This window comes from Pleurodeles waltl, chromosome 5 (genome assembly GCF_031143425.1).
Source record: "Pleurodeles waltl isolate 20211129_DDA chromosome 5, aPleWal1.hap1.20221129, whole genome shotgun sequence".
Lineage (NCBI taxonomy): Eukaryota > Metazoa > Chordata > Amphibia > Caudata > Salamandridae > Pleurodeles > Pleurodeles waltl.
This window is the reverse complement of record NC_090444.1, coordinates 624,131,966-624,151,603: the sequence shown is the minus strand read 5'-3', so window position 1 is coordinate 624,151,603 and position 19,638 is coordinate 624,131,966. Positions and strand designations below refer to the sequence as shown.

Sequence of the window (19,638 nt, the reverse complement as noted above, 5' to 3'; positions counted from 1 at the left end):
CTTAGTCCACTACCTCCTAGACTAATGAGATCCTTTAACACGCACCTTTGAGAGTCTAGTTCTATACTCTCCCTGAAACTCAGTTCAAACTTTATTGGTGACTTTCACAGGGGTTTTCTTCTCTCCCTTGCCTCCCCTTTTGTTCTCATTTACAATAGATACTAGCATTTTGGGTTGGTAGTCACATAGGGAATTTATGTTCCCCTGGAGCATTGGCTGGACACAAACTAGTGCCAGTCGTCCAATTGAAGGGAGTTGGCTACTGTGCAGCAGGCACTCCACTGCTTTTACTTTCGTATTCTGGGTTGTGGTGTTTTTTTTGTACATACACCATGGTCACAGCATGGTCAAAAAGGCCTACCTCAACCAACAATCAAGGACAGGATCTGACTGACTTGCCTTGCCAGACAGGAATTTGGGCACAGTCCCATCTTGTAACATCTCTGTAGTTCTCATTCAGTCGATGAGCGTTGTTCGGGTGCATTGTTAGAGCAGAGTAATTACTCTGATTTCCCATAAAAGTCTTCTTTGTCACACGACTTTTGCAGAACTCTCCCTGAGGGTCGGTAAGCTGTACCAACATCACTTTGAAAACGCATCTGGCACTTTTCTTCCTTGCTTGTGTTGATGCCCTTAAGACCCCTGTCCTGCTGTTCTCCTATATGAGTGAGTTCCCTCCATTTCCCAGGATTGCATTGAGGCATCCCTTGCAGATTTTGTATATCTTCTATATGTCTGGGTTTGGATGAGGAAGGATGTGAGGAAGGAAGGACCTGATTACTTACTTGTGATATTTAATACTTCAGTACCTTTTTCTCGCTTGAGTACTGATATCCCTTTCCTCACTTCAAAGCCTCTCTTACTGTTGTACTTGAATATGGCTGGTGGTTGTCTCCTACCCCTGTTCGAGGAGTGTTCCAGTGAGTATCAGTGGACGTGCTGTAGGGAAAAATAGCTTCTTCTTAAATTGGGCTACACAGTATCTGAGGAACATGGTCTACTTCGGCATGTCAGTACAGAAATGAGAAAGGCACATCAGAGAAACAGAGATGGCCAGTATTTAATCTGCTGTAGGCAGTGGAATATGGAAACAGCTTTAAATAGAAACATAAAAGTTCTGGTACTCACTATTCACAGTACTTGTTTTCTCATGAGAAGTGGTGGTACTCTCTAATTAAGAATATTTGAGCTGTGCAGTGAAGTGCACGTACTCCCCCTTTCAAACTAAAGAAGTGCAGTACACAGTACCGTACAGTACCTTATCATTTAAAGCAGTGGCAGGGTATAGTGTACAGGACTATATTTGTGTTGCCTGTGTGTGTAGCACATTGTAATAATCTGTGCGCATTGGTCACTGTACATCTGTTGGTCTGTGTGTGTGGGTGTCTGGAGAAGCGTTAGTCTGTGTAAGTATGGATGTTCGAAGGGGTGTTGCTTTGTCTTTATACTTACATATAAATGTGATTTCCATGACAAGGGGTGCATTTATTTTGTGTGTCACTGTGCCCATGCATTAAACAAAGGCTAACCCCATTGCCTTTGCCATTGCTTGCTTTTATTTGGCATTGTAACAAATCAACACAATTAATAGTGGCTCTGTAGAAAAACAAGCCTACTAATTCAAATACTTACAGACCATCATGAACTATGTTTTATACCATGTTTTTGCTTTTTCTAATCTCCATGTTGAATTCTCATTCTTGCACTCATGTTAGACGATAGACCTTTGGTGGTTGTGTGCACACAGAAATGTGCAGTAGAAGGTGTGTTTCGAGTGTAAATGCCGTTGCACAACGCTAAATCTCATTTAGAGTCACTGAAACAAAGCTTTATTAGCGTTTGAGTGGATTGTGACATACATCCTTGTTACTCAGCAATTTATTGCCAGTTGCGCCTTATTTCTACTTTGTGTTATGTCAGTCTTGTTACATTGTCCTTATAATTCCCGTCTTTCACTGTAAACAAATAATTTCAAACTAAGCACGACTAGTTTAACGTTCAAATGCATGAACATAGCAAAACATTTGGCGTTTCTATGCCAGTGTTTGAATGCATGGTGCTCTTTTTGCGGTGACATCACGACAAGATACTAACGCATCTTCGGCCCAAGATCTCTTTGAATTCCTCGCTTGTACCTATGCTGATTCTCTACCCTGTGCCCGCCCATCACCGGTGTTGCATGGTGATGTTACGAGGATGTCCTTGCTGTGAAACCTTCATGCCAGGAAAGCCCTCTAAAGTCAACAGAGCATTAATTCCTCCTTGTCTTTCGTCCATGCAGGATGATCCCCTTGGAAACATAAACCTCGCAATGAACGTTGCAGAAAAATACCTGGATATTCCAAAGATGTTGGATGCAGAAGGTACGACTCAGCTGCTTGAAATTAAGTTCTGATTATGAAAATGATTACTATTATGATTATTTGCGGTTCTGCTACATCATAGAGTTATTCTTCTGTAGTGATGTGCTACTGCAGTACTTTCTCACTTCACTGAGTTATTTTATTAGTTAGTTTTGCATATCACTGACATGTCACCTTGCAGCTACTTCAGCACGTTTCGTGGTGGTAGGTATAGCCTTAGGTTTAGAACAGCTAAATCTCAGATGTTCGTGATGGTTCAAGAGAACATAGGTCCACCTTAGATGGAGCAAAAGTCTTATTGTCATTTTCAACTTGATCACAAACCACACACCAACAAGAGAAAGAGATGGGAGAACTTATCTCTTTGGAAAGGAATACCTGCCGATTTTCCCACTGGTGGGCTTCTAAGGCATATTGTTATGGTTAAATATAGCAACCTGAGATCGACTTATCTGAAGTTCATCTTAGTAGTTCAAGTTTCTTTTCATTGCCTCCAAAGTCCATGTGGATTCAATAACATAGCAGAGAAAAGTGTAAAAACAGTACTCATCGTACTCAGGGGTCAAAACAATCAGAAGTATAGGTCTCCTATCTAACAAAACATTCTATGGATGATAACTTTAGTCCCCCAAGACAGATACACAAAGATATGAATGTAGATGTGATGACTAAGTAAGAGGTTTGTAGTTATTCTCATACACTCCCCTATGACTAATCCATAAAGTAGTCCCTTTAGTAAGTGTGTGCATGTGGGGGGCGTGGCCAGGGAGGAAACCTGCCAAGATGTGTCTCCCCTGAGCTCTCCACACTAAGCCCTTAACCCCCCTGTAGTGGCTCATTGTTGGTGGGGGTGTTGCCCCCATAACCTTTCTGTGTCACAACATCAGCGCAGTGAAGGGGTATTGGACACTTTCCACAAAAACAGGAAAAACACCTATGAGATGCTGATCTGAACGACTGGAGGAGCCTCAGTGGCCATCTTAGAGCCACGCCCAATATGACTCGCGGGCTGTGGCATTTTTTTTGTGGTGGAGACCGGCGGTCGGCAGCAGTGGCCCCTAGCACCAGTGGCCTGAGTTCCTCTGTGCCCGAAAACAGTTGCAACGCCCTGGTGTCCCTGTGACAGCTGGTCACATGCCTTCAGCCTGGAGTCCTAAAACCGCCATGATCGTGTTGGCACAGAGACCAGAGCGGGCCTAGCTCGGGTGCACAAGACGCACTGTAGTGACAACGGAGAGCCAACCTAATGGTGCATCGGCATCCCTTGATTGACCTCATCCCTCTCGCACGGCTGACTGCTTTGTACTCGAATTTGCCTGACACCTGTGGAAGAGAGCTGCGAGGAGACAACTCCCCCTGGCCTGCGATGAAGAGGGGCTTGAGCCTGAGACAGGCGTGACACGTTGTGCCCCACAATGGGACCGGAGGTGAGGTCGGAGGGGTGTAGGCTGACCTTGAGAGTGACAATCCATTGCATGCCCCAGCTCCAGACTGCCTACAGAATTGTATTTGCCTGACACCTCCCCCCCCCACCCCGCTGGGGTGAATGAGAGGGGTGAGGCACACACCTTAAATTGGAGCCTGTGAGCTGCCTCGCTTTAGTAAACCAGAATATTGAGGGGGTCCTCAAGTGAATGTGACATTCACCGTCAAAGCACACTGCTCCATTTTTACTCCTCCCAACTCATCAGTAACTGGGGCCCGGAGGCCTAATGAGGGATTTACAGGCACACTGACTTCAGTACCGCTGGTGCTTGGGACTTCTGACTCATGCCTAATGTCTTTAAAAGTACACTTTTCTACACTTTCTAACCTTTGCCTTTTGACTCGTTATCTGTTTTCTCAATGGCTGGTGGCCAGCCAGCTCCCCACTTGGCCCTTTACCTCTGTTATTGAAAGTTATGTTCTCTGTTATTATTTCACCGTTACCAACACACAAATCAATTACATGCTGCTCTGCGGGGAAGAAACTGCACACACATCATTTCACTCTGGATGTGTTGGGAACTCATACGCTTACTCGCATGTGATTAGTCTCCATATTGTCCCCCTCAACATACATAGCCTAAACACCCCTCTCAAACGCAGGGCACTAACAAATTGGTTGTGCTACAAAGAGGATGTCATGGCTCTTCTACAGGAGACGCATCTCTTCTGAGCTGACACCAAACACCTCCACTCCTACTGGTACCCCACACAATTCCACTCTTGTTACACTCGTATGTCCTGGGGAGTAGCTGTCTTGCTCCACCTTGACCTCTCCTTTACCATAGACAGCACTTATAGAGACCACTACCCCAATCAGACTGGGACATGATCGGAGATGGTGCTAACATTGATTTTGGTGATGGGAGGCTAGGCAGTAGAGACTGGAAAACCAAGAAGTAATTGAGTCAGGAGTATGTATTATGGCCACTGGAATAGAACATATAGTCCTGCTCTCGGGGCAGTGGTGATGCTAGGAAGCCACTAAAGCCAGGTCCAATATTCCCTGAGTTAGGGCTGCGCGCACACAAGGTTTGGCCTGCCAGGAATGAGAGCAGTCAAGTCGAGGCTCCAGAGGTATATTAAAGTCACAGCCTAGCACGAATTCTCCTAGACGGAAATAGAAGATCCTTGGGAAAAGGCCAGAATAAAACTCCTCCCTATCTCCATTGGGACCATAAATCGAGATTATGGGCAGCCGGTTAGAACCAAGCATGCTACCTTGGGATTCGTTTGCCACCCCAGACGAAGGATATATACTCCTGCAACATACCCCTGCTCTTCACTTTCCTTTTCAAGGATCTTTATCATTGGTGGAAGTTAGAGGTTTCATGGGTGGGCAGACTTAATAGTTTGAAAATGAACTTCATGCGTCTGCTTTTATATGTCCTTCAGACCCTTCCCGCTGGCCCTTCCTCCCTAGCTCTGTAAACATATCTGTGCTAAAATGCTTGATTTTGTGTGGGGGGGAAGTCCCCGAGAGTGGCGAGAGCGACTCTGAGCAGTTTGGTTCCAGAAGGTGGCCTGGGCTTCCCCGACGTCGCAATCTATATCCTAGCTGCACAGCTTCACCCTTCTCTTGACTGGAACCACAACCCTGACAGAAAACCCTGGGTCGAAATAGAGTAGGCATTCTCTCCCTCCCCTCTATCCAGAATGCTGTTTCTTCGGCATCATCTGAAGTGAGAGCTCCCTGCATTACTGCCTTTGACATCATTACTTTTAGCATACTGGATAGAGGTATGGCAACGCGGGGCATTTCCGACCTATCCTTTTTCACTCACATCCATGACTCATATTCCTGACTTTCCTCAGGAAAGATCAATCCTGGTTCCTTACGCTGGGTCCAGGGCATTTCCCCCATCCTAAACGATTTCTACAACAATGGAGACTTGCAGCGGCGAGGTGACTTAGGGCCAGATGTAGCAGCTTCCGCATTTGCGATTTGGAAATTGCGACAGTTTCTCAGACACCGTCTGCGACTCGCTATGGGGTCGAAAAGACCCACCTCATAAATATTAATGAGGTGGGTCGCATTTTGCGACCCCATAGCGAGTCCCTGCACTCACATGGATGGTGGCCTGCTGAAGTCAGAAGACCTCCATGTCTGTGACTACTTTTTAAATAAAGCAGTTTTTATTTTATTTTGCAGCCCGTTTTCCTTAAAGGAAAACGAGTTGCAAAATAAAAAAAATAACGAAACCATTTGGTTTCGTTTTTTCAGAGTAGGCAGTGGTCCATTGGACCACTGCCTGCTCTGAAAAAACCTTTTGGGCAACATTCACAAAGGGGAAGGGGTCCCCTGGGGACCCCTTCCCTTTTGCGAATGAGTTACCACCAGTGTGACACTGGTGGTAACTGCGAATTGCTTTGCGACTGCATTCGTGGTCACAAAGCAATTCTGCATTGTGAATGTGCATCGCAGAAGGCTGTTTGCATGGCACAAACTGCGATTTTCGCAGTTTGCACCGTGCAAACAGCTTACTACATCTGGCCCTTAGTCCTAACTCGCCGAGAAATTTAAAGGCTGAGTCAGGTGGTCCATTGGGCAGGCCACCTGTGTGCTTAGTTCTCCAGGGCAATTACACACCCATAGAGTCCCTCTAGCTGAACAATGTTTGCTGTAAAGGCATATCATGACTCTACCAATATCTTTTGCAGTTGACTTCCCCCAAAAGACGCCTATATATTACATAGGAAAGGGAACTGGCTATTGGGATTTCTGACGACACGCGTGGGCGCCATATGTCAAAGAGCAGCTAGATCATTAATTTGCATCGCCCACAAGCGGAATGCATACAAAATATTGACCCGCTGGTACCTTACACCGGTCAGACTTGCCAAGATGTTCAGGGGTTCAGATTTGTGTTAGAAGGGATGTGGGGAGCGAGGCACCTTTTTACACACATGGTGGTCTTGCCTACCAAGTCAGACCTTTTGGGTAGTGATTCAGCGCACAGTACAAGCCATCACAAACATTCACTACTGCTAGAACCACTTACGATTCTCTTAGGTAACCCTGGGCAGATAGAATCTTTCCCACAATGAACCCTCAAGGCTGCGTATTCTCCCACCTGCTCCTAGCAGCATAACTGTGTGTGGCTCAAATGTGGAAACAGCCATTACATCCTTCTTTAAACATGGTGGGGGGACGTTTGGTCCATCTATGCCATAGAAAAATTGACCACCATCATCTGCAACTGTGTGGCTGAATTTGATACCATATGGCACCCCCTCACTTCCCACATTAAGCGCTTGCAACGGGCTGGAGGCCTTCATATGCTAATGTCCAAAACAATATGTGCATCGAACATCCACATAATATCCTCCTCTGACCCCGAGGAAGGATTTGTAGGAACGTAACTTCTATGTTAATGAGCATCTAGATATTTGTTGTTTTGCTTTCTCCATTTTCCCTTTCATTTCCCCCCCTCTTCCTCCATCTCCTCCCTTTGGGATTGTTTGAGTTTCTTTATATCCAGTGCCCAACCTGGGCGGGGTTGTGCTTCAAATTGACTTCCTTATTATAACCGGGTGCACGTGGACTGCATTTCCCATTGTCCTTGAATAAGGTTTATCACTCCTAGTGGAACTGTACTGTGTCAGAAGAATGAGTGTGCATTTATATGTTTGGTTTTGAGGTAGGATAGTGACATGAACCTATTCTCCTGTCCCTTCATTACTCAATGCTAGGGCTAGACACGAGTAATGTGTATTTTTAATCAAACTGTTATTTCTACTTTGTAAATATTTGTCTCACACTTAACTATTACTTACACGCATCTGGGGAATATTGAAAAGTCTGCGCCCAGCTCATTTGGGTGCAAAGTCAATGTATGTTTTACGTGCACCGTCACCTGGCAAAGAAATCTCCGTACCACAGTCTGAAAAAGATTTATTGACAAAAGAAAAATTAATGGTCTGTGAATCACAAAGTAATTCAGCCAGAGTTTCCTCCATCACTAATTAACAGAGCAAGCGCTCAGGAGAAGGGTGGGGCAATCATTCATACTCTAGTGCTCATACATTTCAAATGGGAACGCATGATTCATTCTTAAACAAACACAAGTGTCTAGCTTGAGCTCGTGAGAATGGATGAAATTACCTTTGAATAGTGAGGAAATGTGTAAACATTTCAGCTGAGCAAGACAGTCTATGTTATCTTGAGTCGGCGCCAAGGGGGGAGGGGGGGGGGCAGCTGAACATCAGAGATAGGTACTTGCTCTGAGCAGTGTTAGCATAATCAAGAAAGCATGGCTGAAGTAAGTAAGAGTTACACTAATGCAAGTAAATACAGTTTATGCTTTTACAGTGCATTACAGATACCCATGAATGTAAATATCTATATCTATATATCTATATATGTCTATATATGTATGCATGCCACATTGTCATTCCTGACATTCGCGAAACCTTGAACATTTCAGTAGAGCTGCTAACATTTAGATGTTTTTCATATAAGGATGGCAATCACGTCACTTGTGCAATATACATGTATGCATATATTCTTCACATTTGTCCACCTATAATTTATGCTTACACTGGGTTTGAAGGTGTTTATATTTTTTCGGACTTAATTGTACGTTGTGCCTGGAAAATCTTTTGAGACTTTGCCCCTAGTTCACTAAAAACAAAATGAAATGCGGATGAAGTGTAATGAATCCACGAGACAAAGACTTTGCAACACTTCATGAAGTAAAGAAAAGAATTGTGGGGGGAATGCCTGACACAGTCTTGGCCATTGGTAATTACTTAGGCTGCTTTCCAGTGTATCATTTTGATTTTTTGGCTCACTGTGCCACTACAGACAGAGACCGAACATGTGCATATCAGAAATGTTCCTAGTCTAATAGGGCTCCCCTAAAAGTTAGATTTACTGACATTGTGCAAAATGTGAGAGTAAAGACAGTCTTCCGAATGCTGCAAAAATAATGAAAAAAATAATGAATTCACTCAATTACAATACATGGCTAGCACATTTTTCAGGAGCTGTCTATTGTTCACATCATCATTCAGGAGTATTATCCAGTAAAGTGGAGGAAGTGGGATAATGCAGCCAACTGCCTTGTGGGACAGACAAAGTTGCATTGTAGTGAAGGCAAGATTTATCCTCTTCATTGCTTCTCCTTGAAGCCAAAACCCTGTGCCTGGGCATTAAAGAACCTCATCAGATGATTTATTGACTGTGCAAGCATTTAATTTGGTCCAAATTAAAGTGATACACCGCCATGTTGAGACTACTCTTGTTTTTGACAAATGCAGCAAGCAAGAATTGGGGATCTAAGACAGAATAGAGCTTTCAGTTGGAAAAACCATTTACACCAATTTGGAGATGGTTCAAACAGTCCATTGGTCCACACCAGGCCCACAAGTATTGACTCCCTTCGGACAAAAGCTCAGTATTTACTGATGAAAAGCTGCAAAACTAGGTATACATTGCTTTCATATTTGGTTGTTTCAGAGTACATGAATCATGCATAATGGACCAAAATCATAAAAGTGCAGAGTCCATCTTCAACAAAAAGGAAACTCAGGTGGAGGAATTTGTGCTATATCACATTGCTTAAGGTTAACAAATTAAGGAGATTGAGTTCCTTATGAAGATCTACTGGGGAAATGTTCCAAGTTGAATCAATTTGAACTTGAAATTTTTTTCAACCCATTGCAGCCATTTTAAAATGGGGAGTGCTGTATTTTCTATGGTTATCAGGTCTGAGGAATCTCAGTGGACTATAGTGTGACATCTTGTTGCATAATTAACTAGGACCCTGCTCAGAAGCATCACCTAATAACAGGAAGGTCATTTTATAATCTATTTTTCCTCAACAAGAGACAGTGCAAGACCAAGATTGTGATTGCATTCCCTCACTCAACCAGCTGGTCTTACTGAAACATTCTGATCATGTTGAGCAGATCCAACGATTGCTTGAGCAAGGAAATTGCAATGTGAAGCCTGGAGCTGGCAAATGATCTAACCACAATACTAATTAGGAATTAGTGGCAACATTAACTCACCAGTAAAGCTAAAAAATATACTTTAGGCTTCAACACCATTATGAGTTTCATTGATAAGCTCTTTGACCATCCAACTGTCTAATGTTTTACTCCAGTATTTCTAGGATAGGCTGTGTCAGATGGCTATGAGAGAGCATAAAAATAACACGATCTCCATTTTATCAGCATTTAGTTGTAACAAGCTGATCTTCATAAACATAATGAGAACAAGACAGGCTGACATTGCAAGAGTAGTCAATCTACAGTGATGTAAAATTGAATGTCCTTAGTATGTGAATGATAACCAGCCATGAGTTGGTGGTCAACGAAACAAGAGGGTATCATGCAAATGTTACAAAAAGCATTAGTGATAGGATGGAGAACTGCGGGATCCCACAGGTAAGGTTGGAGGAGAATGAGCAATAGTGATTGAGCAATTGAGAACTGCAGACCATGTTAAGACATTGGTACCGCGTTCCACTCCTGCTAGCTCAAAGATCAAGTCAGTATGCTGACTAGTCCATCACATCAAAGACAGCAGAGATGCAAAGAGGTTTTCCTTGAGTCTGCAATATTTACTATGCAATTTCAAACCCTAAATAGAACTGTTTCAGCATCATGAAAATGACATTCACCTCATTTGAAGACAATGGATATGCACAGTGATTCCAAATTGTTAAGTAAGTGGATTGATAGGCAGGTGTACCTGAGTTATTTCCATTGTCTGAGATTACTTCAAACATTGCTATTATCACTTTATGATTTTCACCACATTCCCAAAGTCCTTGCCTTCCTTAAGCACCTTCCTGTTTCTGTGCTGTAATAATTGTATTCATGGTAAGCTCCCTGCAAAGATAGACATGAAAATGTACATGACCCCAGATGGGTTTCCTCCTCCATGTTTGCTTCAACCATCCCTCCCACGATATCTACTTATATCTCACTTTCATGTAGTATGTCAAGCTGATCTTTTATGATGTATCCTGCCATGTGATGTTTGGATCTTTTTGCAGTTTGGCCATATTTCTGGAAGCTGCGCAGGGATTTCAGGGCTGAAACAATCAAAGAACCAGCTGGGGCCTTTTGCTCTTGGGGCTCTTGTGCTAGGCAATGGCACTATATGGCTTTCAATGCCCATCGTTTTGAGCTTCAAAACTACAATAGTGATAACCAACATCCCAAAATCTTTCTCTTGGAGTTAAATTTATAGGTGGGCTTCATGGGGGTGGAATATTTTGTCCTATTAGCTCACTTGATCAATCTTTTTATTCTGTGAAAGGTCTAATGAGGCATAATTGGACCTCCAGGTAAAGTGTGAAGCTAGATCACAAACCTAAATGGTGTAGGGATAGTTCAAGTGGATAGTTCTACCTTGACCACTCTTGATCTACTTTAGCCTGACCATGTTTGAACTAAGTATAAGACTGTACCCAGCCTCATGTATAATCCTACGTCAAACTACTTTCTTAACCAGCCAGGTTGTACCTGAACCTCCTGCTCCAGGTATTAGCAATAAAATAGTGCCCTGCAAGTATAATGGTTGGGATATCAGCTTGGTCTTCCATAATGCATTTTGTATGCTCTACCTATCAGTGTCTACTTCCCCCCAACATACTGATCTGATCATCTCAGTTCCATTACTACATGTGATATATAACATAGTGTAATAAAAGATGTGCTTACATTCTCCTTAATAAAGATCCATCATCCCTTAATCTTGGTAGATGATCCTTATACAGTAATTCCAAACTAATTGGTTATAAGCTATTGAAGCAACTCAGCGAGTAATATTAGATTGGGTTGTTATACAGAACCTACAATCTCCAACTCTTTTATTTGAAGTGTAATCTTTTTATGATAAATATATGATCAATATATGTTCCTTACACAGGCAATATGCGGATATGCAGTGGAGAGATAGATTATTAATTCCTCAGTGTTTATTCTCATTGAGTTGTGTAGTCATGAACACCTATTATGAGCACTTAGAGAGAAGATGAATATTAGAATGTGTAACATAAGTGTTCTGTACATTGAATTCAGCACCCTAATCATGGCATTCAGAAAAAATGCTTCAGATTCCATCATTTATCAGATTGACGGTTTACTGTTGGGGTAAAAACTAAGAGTACAACCAGAGGGAACGTCCTCTGCCAGAATAACATTTCAAATTTTTAGGTTTGTCATCCTAGATTTCAGATTCAATCAAAGTGATACATAGCATCATCTTCCGAATTCTTGACCAAAGCCAGATGTCTGAATTCCTGGAAAAGCATCTAATGGATTTACAATAGAGTGGTGTGAATCCAGGTTCTCTTTGTCTATAGGAATCCCAACCATTTCAGGTTTGATGGCCAGTCGTGATCTTCAAGATGTTCACTTTAGCTAAGTTATAGAATCTGTATCTTTGTTTCATTCTTTTTTATGGTGTATTGTACTGTCTTCCACAACACCGTGCATTCTTCTAGTTGCACCACTCAATAACTCGTATCCAACATCTTTTGGCCTATCTCCATTAGTCTCACATTGAGACCTGCATAATGCTTTTATTTATTCCTTTGTTTGTTTGATATCTTCTATTATATCAGGCTGTCCAGCAGTCAGCTGCACTGATAACTTGCTACACTGCTGTAAGAGCAGACAAAGCAGGCATTTGCTTGAGTCAGAGTCACTTTGTATTAGGGAACAACTTTAAATGCTTTTCCAATGGATTGCTATACCTCACCAACTTTAGGCGATGCAAAGTATTGGCTTGTGAATCACTTTGTTTTACTGGGTCTTGCTGTTTGCATCAGAGGATGCAGAAGTGATTGCTGCAATGAAGAGATCTTTACAAACCGCAGAGGGGTTATCCGAGGAAAGTGTTTTGTGTCTACATTGTGACTCGTTTATATGTATACATATGTTCTTCATGCCAGATCTGCAATGAAATCCTCTGTCTTGTGAAAGATGTCAAAGGACGTCCGATTTAGAAATTGTAGGTACATGATAGTCTAGAGGCTGAGTTTTGATTCTGAGCAATATGCCACGAGTCTGCTATCAAGGGTAGCTTGGTTTCCTAAGTGCTGTTACATATGGTAGTAATAGATTTTTGGTGAGTATAGTGAAATAAGCCAGCTATTTTCAAGATCTGTGACACCACATCTATTCATACACCGAAAACATCCAAAATCTTCTGCCCCCTTTAGTTCACTATCTTTTTGCTTCCTTTAGTACAACACCATCATCATTGGCAGCTGTGAAAGAGAAGTGCATGACAAACTTGGCTGAAGTTTGGTTTCCCTTCAACCATGCTAGCCTTCCTCAAAAATTCTGATTCCTCGTTGCCTTTGACACTACGTACCCTGCCTCACTCAAAAAGGTGACCCTTTAGTGACCTCCCCTTTTGGGGTGTGATTGCACAAAAAGGTGTGTGTATTCAGCTTAAGTGACTTCAATATGTACTCAAGAGATGGAAGAGTAAGGTTCTTGACTCTGCTGAAGGGTACTTTGGAATGGGAGATTTAGTCACTTGTCCCCTGAAGTGGGTTGTCTGTTAGTGCTTCTCAGGATGACCCTAAAGTGTCGCTCTGCTGGAAGGTGGGTGGGTTAAGTGGTGGTGGTGGCAACACAGGTAAAAAAACACCTGTTGATTGATGTAGTATATTTCAGTAAATCAATGCATATACAGGGAGTGCAGAATTATTAGGCAAGTTGTATTTTTGAGGATTAATTTTATTATTGAACAACAACCATGTTCTCAATGAACCCAAAAAACTCATTAATATCAAAGCTGAATATTTTTGGAAGTAGTTTTTAGTTTGTTTTTAGTTTTAGCTATGTTAGGGGGATATCTGTGTGTGCAGGTGACTATTACTGTGCATAATTATTAGGCAACTTAACAAAAAAAAATATATACCCATTTCAATTATTTATTATTACCAGTGAAACCAATATAGCATCTCAACATTCACAAATATACATTTCTGACATTCAAAAACAAAACAAAAACAAATCAGTGACCAATATAGCCACCTTTCTTTGCAAGGACACTCAAAAGCCTGCCATCCATGGATTCTGTCAGTGTTTTGATCTGTTCACCATCAACATTGCGTGCAGCAGCAACCACAGCCTCCCAGACACTGTTCAGAGAGGTGTACTGTTTTCCCTCCTTGTAAATCTCACATTTGATGATGGACCACAGGTTCTCAATGGGGTTCAGATCAGGTGAACAAGGAGGCCATGTCATTAGATTTCCTTCTTTTATACCCTTTCTTGCCAGCCACGCTGTGGAGTACTTGGACGCGTGTGATGGAGCATTGTCCTGCATGAAAATCATGTTTTTCTTGAAGGATGCAGACTTCTTCCTGTACCACTGCTTGAAGAAGGTGTCTTCCAGGAACTGGCAGTAGGACTGGGAGTTGAGCTTGACTCCATCCTCAACCCGAAAAGGCCCCACAAGCTCATCTTTGATGATACCAGCCCAAACCAGTACTCCACCTCCACCTTGCTGGCGTCTGAGTCGGACTGGAGCTCTCTGCCCTTTACCAATCCAGCCACGGGCCCATCCATCTGGCCCATCAAGACTCACTCTCATTTCATCAGTCCATAAAACCTTAGAAAAATCAGTCTTGAGATATTTCTTGGCCCAGTCTTGACGTTTCAGCTTGTGTGTCTTGTTCAGTGGTGGTCGTCTTTCAGCCTTTCTTACCTTGGCCATGTCTCTGAGTATTGCACACCTTGTGCTTTTGGGCACTCCAGTGATGTTGCAGCTCTGAAATATGGCCAAACTGGTGGCAAGTGGCATCGTGCAGCTGCACGCTTGACTTTTCTCAGTTCATGGGCAGTTATTTTGCGCCTTGGTTTTTCCACACGCTTCTTGCGACCCTGTTGACTATTTTGAATGAAACGCTTGATTGTTCGATGATCACGCTTCAGAAGCTTTGCAATTTTAAGAGTGCTGCATCCCTCTGCAAGATATCTCACTATTTTTGACTTTTCTGAGCCTGTCAAGTCCTTCTTTTGACCCATTTTGCCAAAGGAAAGGAAGTTGCCTAATAATTATGCACACCTGATATAGGGTGTTGATGTCATTAGACCACACCCCTTCTCATTACAGAGATGCACATCACCTAATATGCTTAATTGGTAGTAGGCTTTCGAGCCTATACAGCTTGGAGTAAGACAACATGCATAAAGAGGATGATGTGGTCAAAATACTCATTTGCCTAATAATTCTGCACTCCCTGTATACACAGAAATATTTTTTATTCTCCCTACCTCTGCAGCTTTTGCTGTTTATCACCTCTCATGTTTTTTTATCGTCTAGTGGTCTCATTTTTATTGTCTGCACTAGTTACAGACAGCTGAGTGGATGGTGAGAACAAGCATAGCACAATTCTCCTTCAAGCACTCTACCAGCCGACTGTGAGTGTGTGTGTATGTGTGTGTATGTTTTTGTTTATTTGTGTGCAAATTTGTTTGTATCTGAGATAGGGTCTTTTGTGACACTTCTCACACACCTAAAAGTGTTTCGGTAGTGAGCAGCTAACCTTCTTCTTTCTACACAGATTTAGTAAACAATAGCAGACCTGATGAAAGGATCATTATGACTTATGTGTCCTGTTTCTACCATGCATTTGCGGGTGCTCAGAAGGTGAGGATGCAATCAAATGGACCAGCTTCACCTTCTACTCTTCAGCTGATATCTCTTCTGCATTTCTTCACTGTCCATGCCTAGGGACACAGAATGATTGTAAAGAGTGAGGAGCTGTAGGGTATTTCCGGCCATAGTTTTATATCTGTGGTGTTTGACATTAGTCGAGAAGGGCTGGATCATGCCAGACTTTCAAACTATCCACTTCAGTTAAACCTTCATATAATGAATCTAAATGGAATATATCTGAAAGTCAGTGGTTATCCTGAAAATGTGCTCTGGACTCAGTCCACCTGGACCTACATTGAGGACCCTGATTACGACTGACCCGAAGGGCCAGTCCAGAATTTGCCTAGGAACTCATTTCGCCTTTAGTGTAGTTTGGCATTTTATGCACACTCTAATAATGCCTAGTGGGACTCAAGTTTGTATTTCATTCTGCAGCCCTTTGGAGTGAGAGACAGAAGGGAGAAAACGTTAATCAGGCCCTTCTGCCTTATTCATACCCCTTCTCCATGTAGCATCATAGATTTCACATGATGTATGCTTGATGCTGGGAAATATGATTGAGGCTGCAGAAGTACCTGACAAGCAATTGTCATCAAGATAATAAAAAAAACATAAACAAGTCAGCTTATTAATCGTATGAGATGAATTCATCTTCGTGTTTCCCAGTGGTTTCCCTGCAAGATAGTTTAAAGCATGGCAAGTGAAGAAATATTTCAAGTGTATTCCTTTCTTCTTAACTTGATTAGCTTTCTCCTTTAGCCTTTGGTGGTTCTTCCTGTCTATCTGTGCTTTGATTTCCTTTTTCTCCTCTATAGATATTGTGAACACCCCCAAACCTGACGAGAGAGCTATCATGACCTATGTCTCATGCTTCTATCATGCTTTTGCTGGAGCCGAGCAGGTACCCCTCACCTGTTCCCTGGAACTGCTGTAGTGGCTTGTGTTTTGTTCGACTTAGTGCTCTCTCTTGCTTTGGATCTGATTTTCTAACTTCAACAGACTGTCTTGCAATAGTTTCCAGATCTTGTCATATGTCCCTTTCTAATCAATTCCCACACATTCCAACATTCATTTTTCTACTTACTAAAGCACGAGGGTGTTGAGTGTTGTTTATTGTATGCACGTTGTGGCTTTGTTATTTGCTTTGATTCCTGTTAACATGTGTCTTTCATGCATGCAATGTTGCATATTTTCTAGTTATTCAGTGCACCTTCAAATTACCACAGTTAGGGAATATTGTCGAAAACAATCTTAACACTCATAGATCGGGGATACTAAAAGTAGGGGGTCAGGCCTAATAACTAAAGTTGGGGCTGCAGCTCTAGTTCCCATCTTGCAGATCTTTACTTCCCACCCTCAGCTTACTCATATGCACGAATTCATGAGTTCATTTCCCAAAGACTTGTGCCATATGTGGACAGGAAAAGAAGATGTCATTTTGAGCGTGGCACAAGCACATACTGCCTTAAACCTAATATAGTGAGACCACTATCAGCCAAAGTCACAGACTTGTTAGTGAAAAGAGCCGTAACCTTCCCATTGCACACTCACTCTCCGACAAAAAACAAAAAACAAGCATTGGTAATGCCAATAGGTCTGGCTTTAAAGGAATTTCGTATGGTAATGTGAAGCACTACACATAAATAGCATGGGAATGGATATGTATTTGTGTGGAAACATAGGGTTGTAGAATAATATTGTGTATGTTAAAACGTCAAGTGACGGTTGCACTGTCAAGTCAGAAATAAAAATGCATGTAGGTTAATATTTGTCGTTCTCCCATCTGTTTTCCTACGGTGCTTCATTTGAGCCGGTGGTTTACAGTGCAGGGCACCGGCATTTATTTTTGAGGGACGGCACTAATTTTTCTGCCTCAAGCATTTACTGCGAGCGAAATACACATAAGGGAAAGACGGAGGAAGAGAAAAATGAAAAAGCAGCACAAAGTGAAAAAGCAGAAAGCTACAAGAGTGAGCTGAAGGTGCAGGGGTTGGCTGCAAATGGATGAAAGAAGCCAGAGATGGCTTCAAGATTGTGCTTTCTCAGTATTCCATGCTCGCACATTTAATTGCAGCAGCTGCGTGTTTCAGAGGACAGCTTTGGGCACCGCCATGCTTTTATTTACAAATTAAGCACTGTGCTGCCACCAAAAGAAAAAAAATTGTAAATTATCTAGTTATCTAAGATACTTTTAATTGCATTTAACTGTCATGTGTGCGCCCCTGAAATTTCAACTTCAGACAGCTGGATAAACAAAACTATCAGAGATGGTTGAGGGCAAGCACTTTTTTTGAAAGCACACATCTCCCCAATCAGAACTTGTACTTCTGTCTCCCAATATGTGGGTAGGGCAAACGCCCCCCTCTAGTGATGGTCGCATAATTGTCTAGTGAACTGCACTGTCAAGACAAACCAAAAAGTAGGCAGAAGTTCCATTTACTTATAATAATTTATTCAAAGTGTGCATATGTTACACACAGGGCTGGCTTCACGGCAGTGCAAGCTGTGCATCTGCACCGGGTGTTGACCTAAATTATGGGGCACTGACTTTAGCGGGGGCGCTCTCTTTAACAATAACTTAGAAACTTGGGATTTAAAAGCGCCTGTTGAAATGTTCCTTTTGCGTCCAGCCTTCAGGAAGCAATTCAAATGTCAAGAAATCTTTTGTGATTAATGTTCCTAGGGAGAGAGATGGGAGTTTTGTCTTGGGGCAGCTTTGACTCGCCATATAGTAGCGTAGAAGGTTAATATGCCAGCTGCAAAGAACAGAAATATATTTTATGTGGATAGCTGAGTGGATTATTAAAGCCAGCCTCTACAAGTGCTTTAAAACAAATGAATATCATGTGAAAGGAGGACTATGGAGAGATGATGGGCACATTTACCGGGTGGTAGTGAGCAAATGCGAGGAGGTAGTCATGGACTAGGGGCGCCAAAAAAGTCTGTTGCACAGGGCGCTATCAGTGCTAAAGCCGCCACTGGTTACACATTCATGCAGACTATCTGTATGAGCAGAAGTAGGCATTTCTATGGGAGAATTAAGAAGTGACCTAGGAAATGTAGCGCTATGAAGTGAATTTATGGGCATTCAGAAACATTTGTACTGCATTACTAACCCTTACATGCAAATGTAAACTTACACCCGTGGTGTGAGTGGTGCAGAAAGTATGGCAACATGAAACAGAACAGTGTCTGTAAGGATGCAAAATATTTATATTTTCAACAATTTATAACCTCATTAAAGTAATATTTCAATAATATTCTAACACTATCAATGCGTATGTTTCTATATAACATGTACTCCACACAGTTGTGTTTGGAAATCAGGCGTAGATCTCCAATATTTTTTAAAGTGAAAGTTACACAGGATTATACCATGCATGTCTGAATGTACATCTTTCTATGTAAAACCTGTCATATGTTACACAGATGCATCATGGCAGAGACAGCAATGGCAAAAATGCCTTGTCTGTCTTGCCCCTACTTTGCCTGCAACCTTAGAATTCTCCATATATTTTCCTTGCCTTTATGACCACGAAAACATTAACATCTTTTTTCGAAGTCCTTCGAAATTATGTAAGTTTGCACTATGTAAAAATACAAAAAAATACAGTTCGGTGTACTGAATGACTTTTTGCAGCAGTATGTAGCAAATGCAGGTTTTCACACAGGAGTGCGGACATTGCACGTGACCTTTTTTGTAACTCAGATTTCTATCCCTGATTATAGAAGCATAAAGGAACTATGGCCCATATTTATACTTTTTTGCGCCGCTTTTTGACAATTGTATTTTGTAAGTTTGCGCTGCTTTTGCGTCAAAAAGCGGCGCAAATGCGGCGCTAGAAAAAGTATAAATATGGGCCTATGTGATCATTACTTTCGCTGTTTTGCAGGCTGAGACCGCAGCAAACCGAATCTCCAAGGTCTTAGCAGTGAACCAGCAGAACGAAAAGTTGATGGAAGAATATGAACGGCTCGCCAGTGAGGTATGGACCAGTGGAGGTGGCACCGGTGATAAATTCATAGGGTTCTGCTAGCAGCGCACACACAGTATTGTGAACATGCAAGAGGCAAGGCCGGACTGGTTGTAGAGGCCATCATGGGTTCCCCAAGAGACTGGAAATGTGGGGTGGTGGGGGGGTCGGGGAATTG

The 19,638-nt window shown here is 42.3% G+C and overlaps 1 protein-coding gene across 1 annotated transcript in view; it reads left to right on the top strand.

The window, feature by feature from the left end:
* ACTN2 (actinin alpha 2) overlaps positions 1–19,638 on the top strand; it is a 274,880-nt gene that overhangs the window by 127,885 nt on the left and 127,357 nt on the right. Inside the window, exons 7-9 of the mRNA XM_069234482.1 lie at positions 2,282–2,363; positions 16,302–16,387; positions 19,380–19,472. Coding sequence (XP_069090583.1) covers positions 2,282–2,363; positions 16,302–16,387; positions 19,380–19,472 — 261 coding nt within the window. The remainder of the gene's footprint in view (positions 1–2,281; positions 2,364–16,301; positions 16,388–19,379; positions 19,473–19,638) is intronic.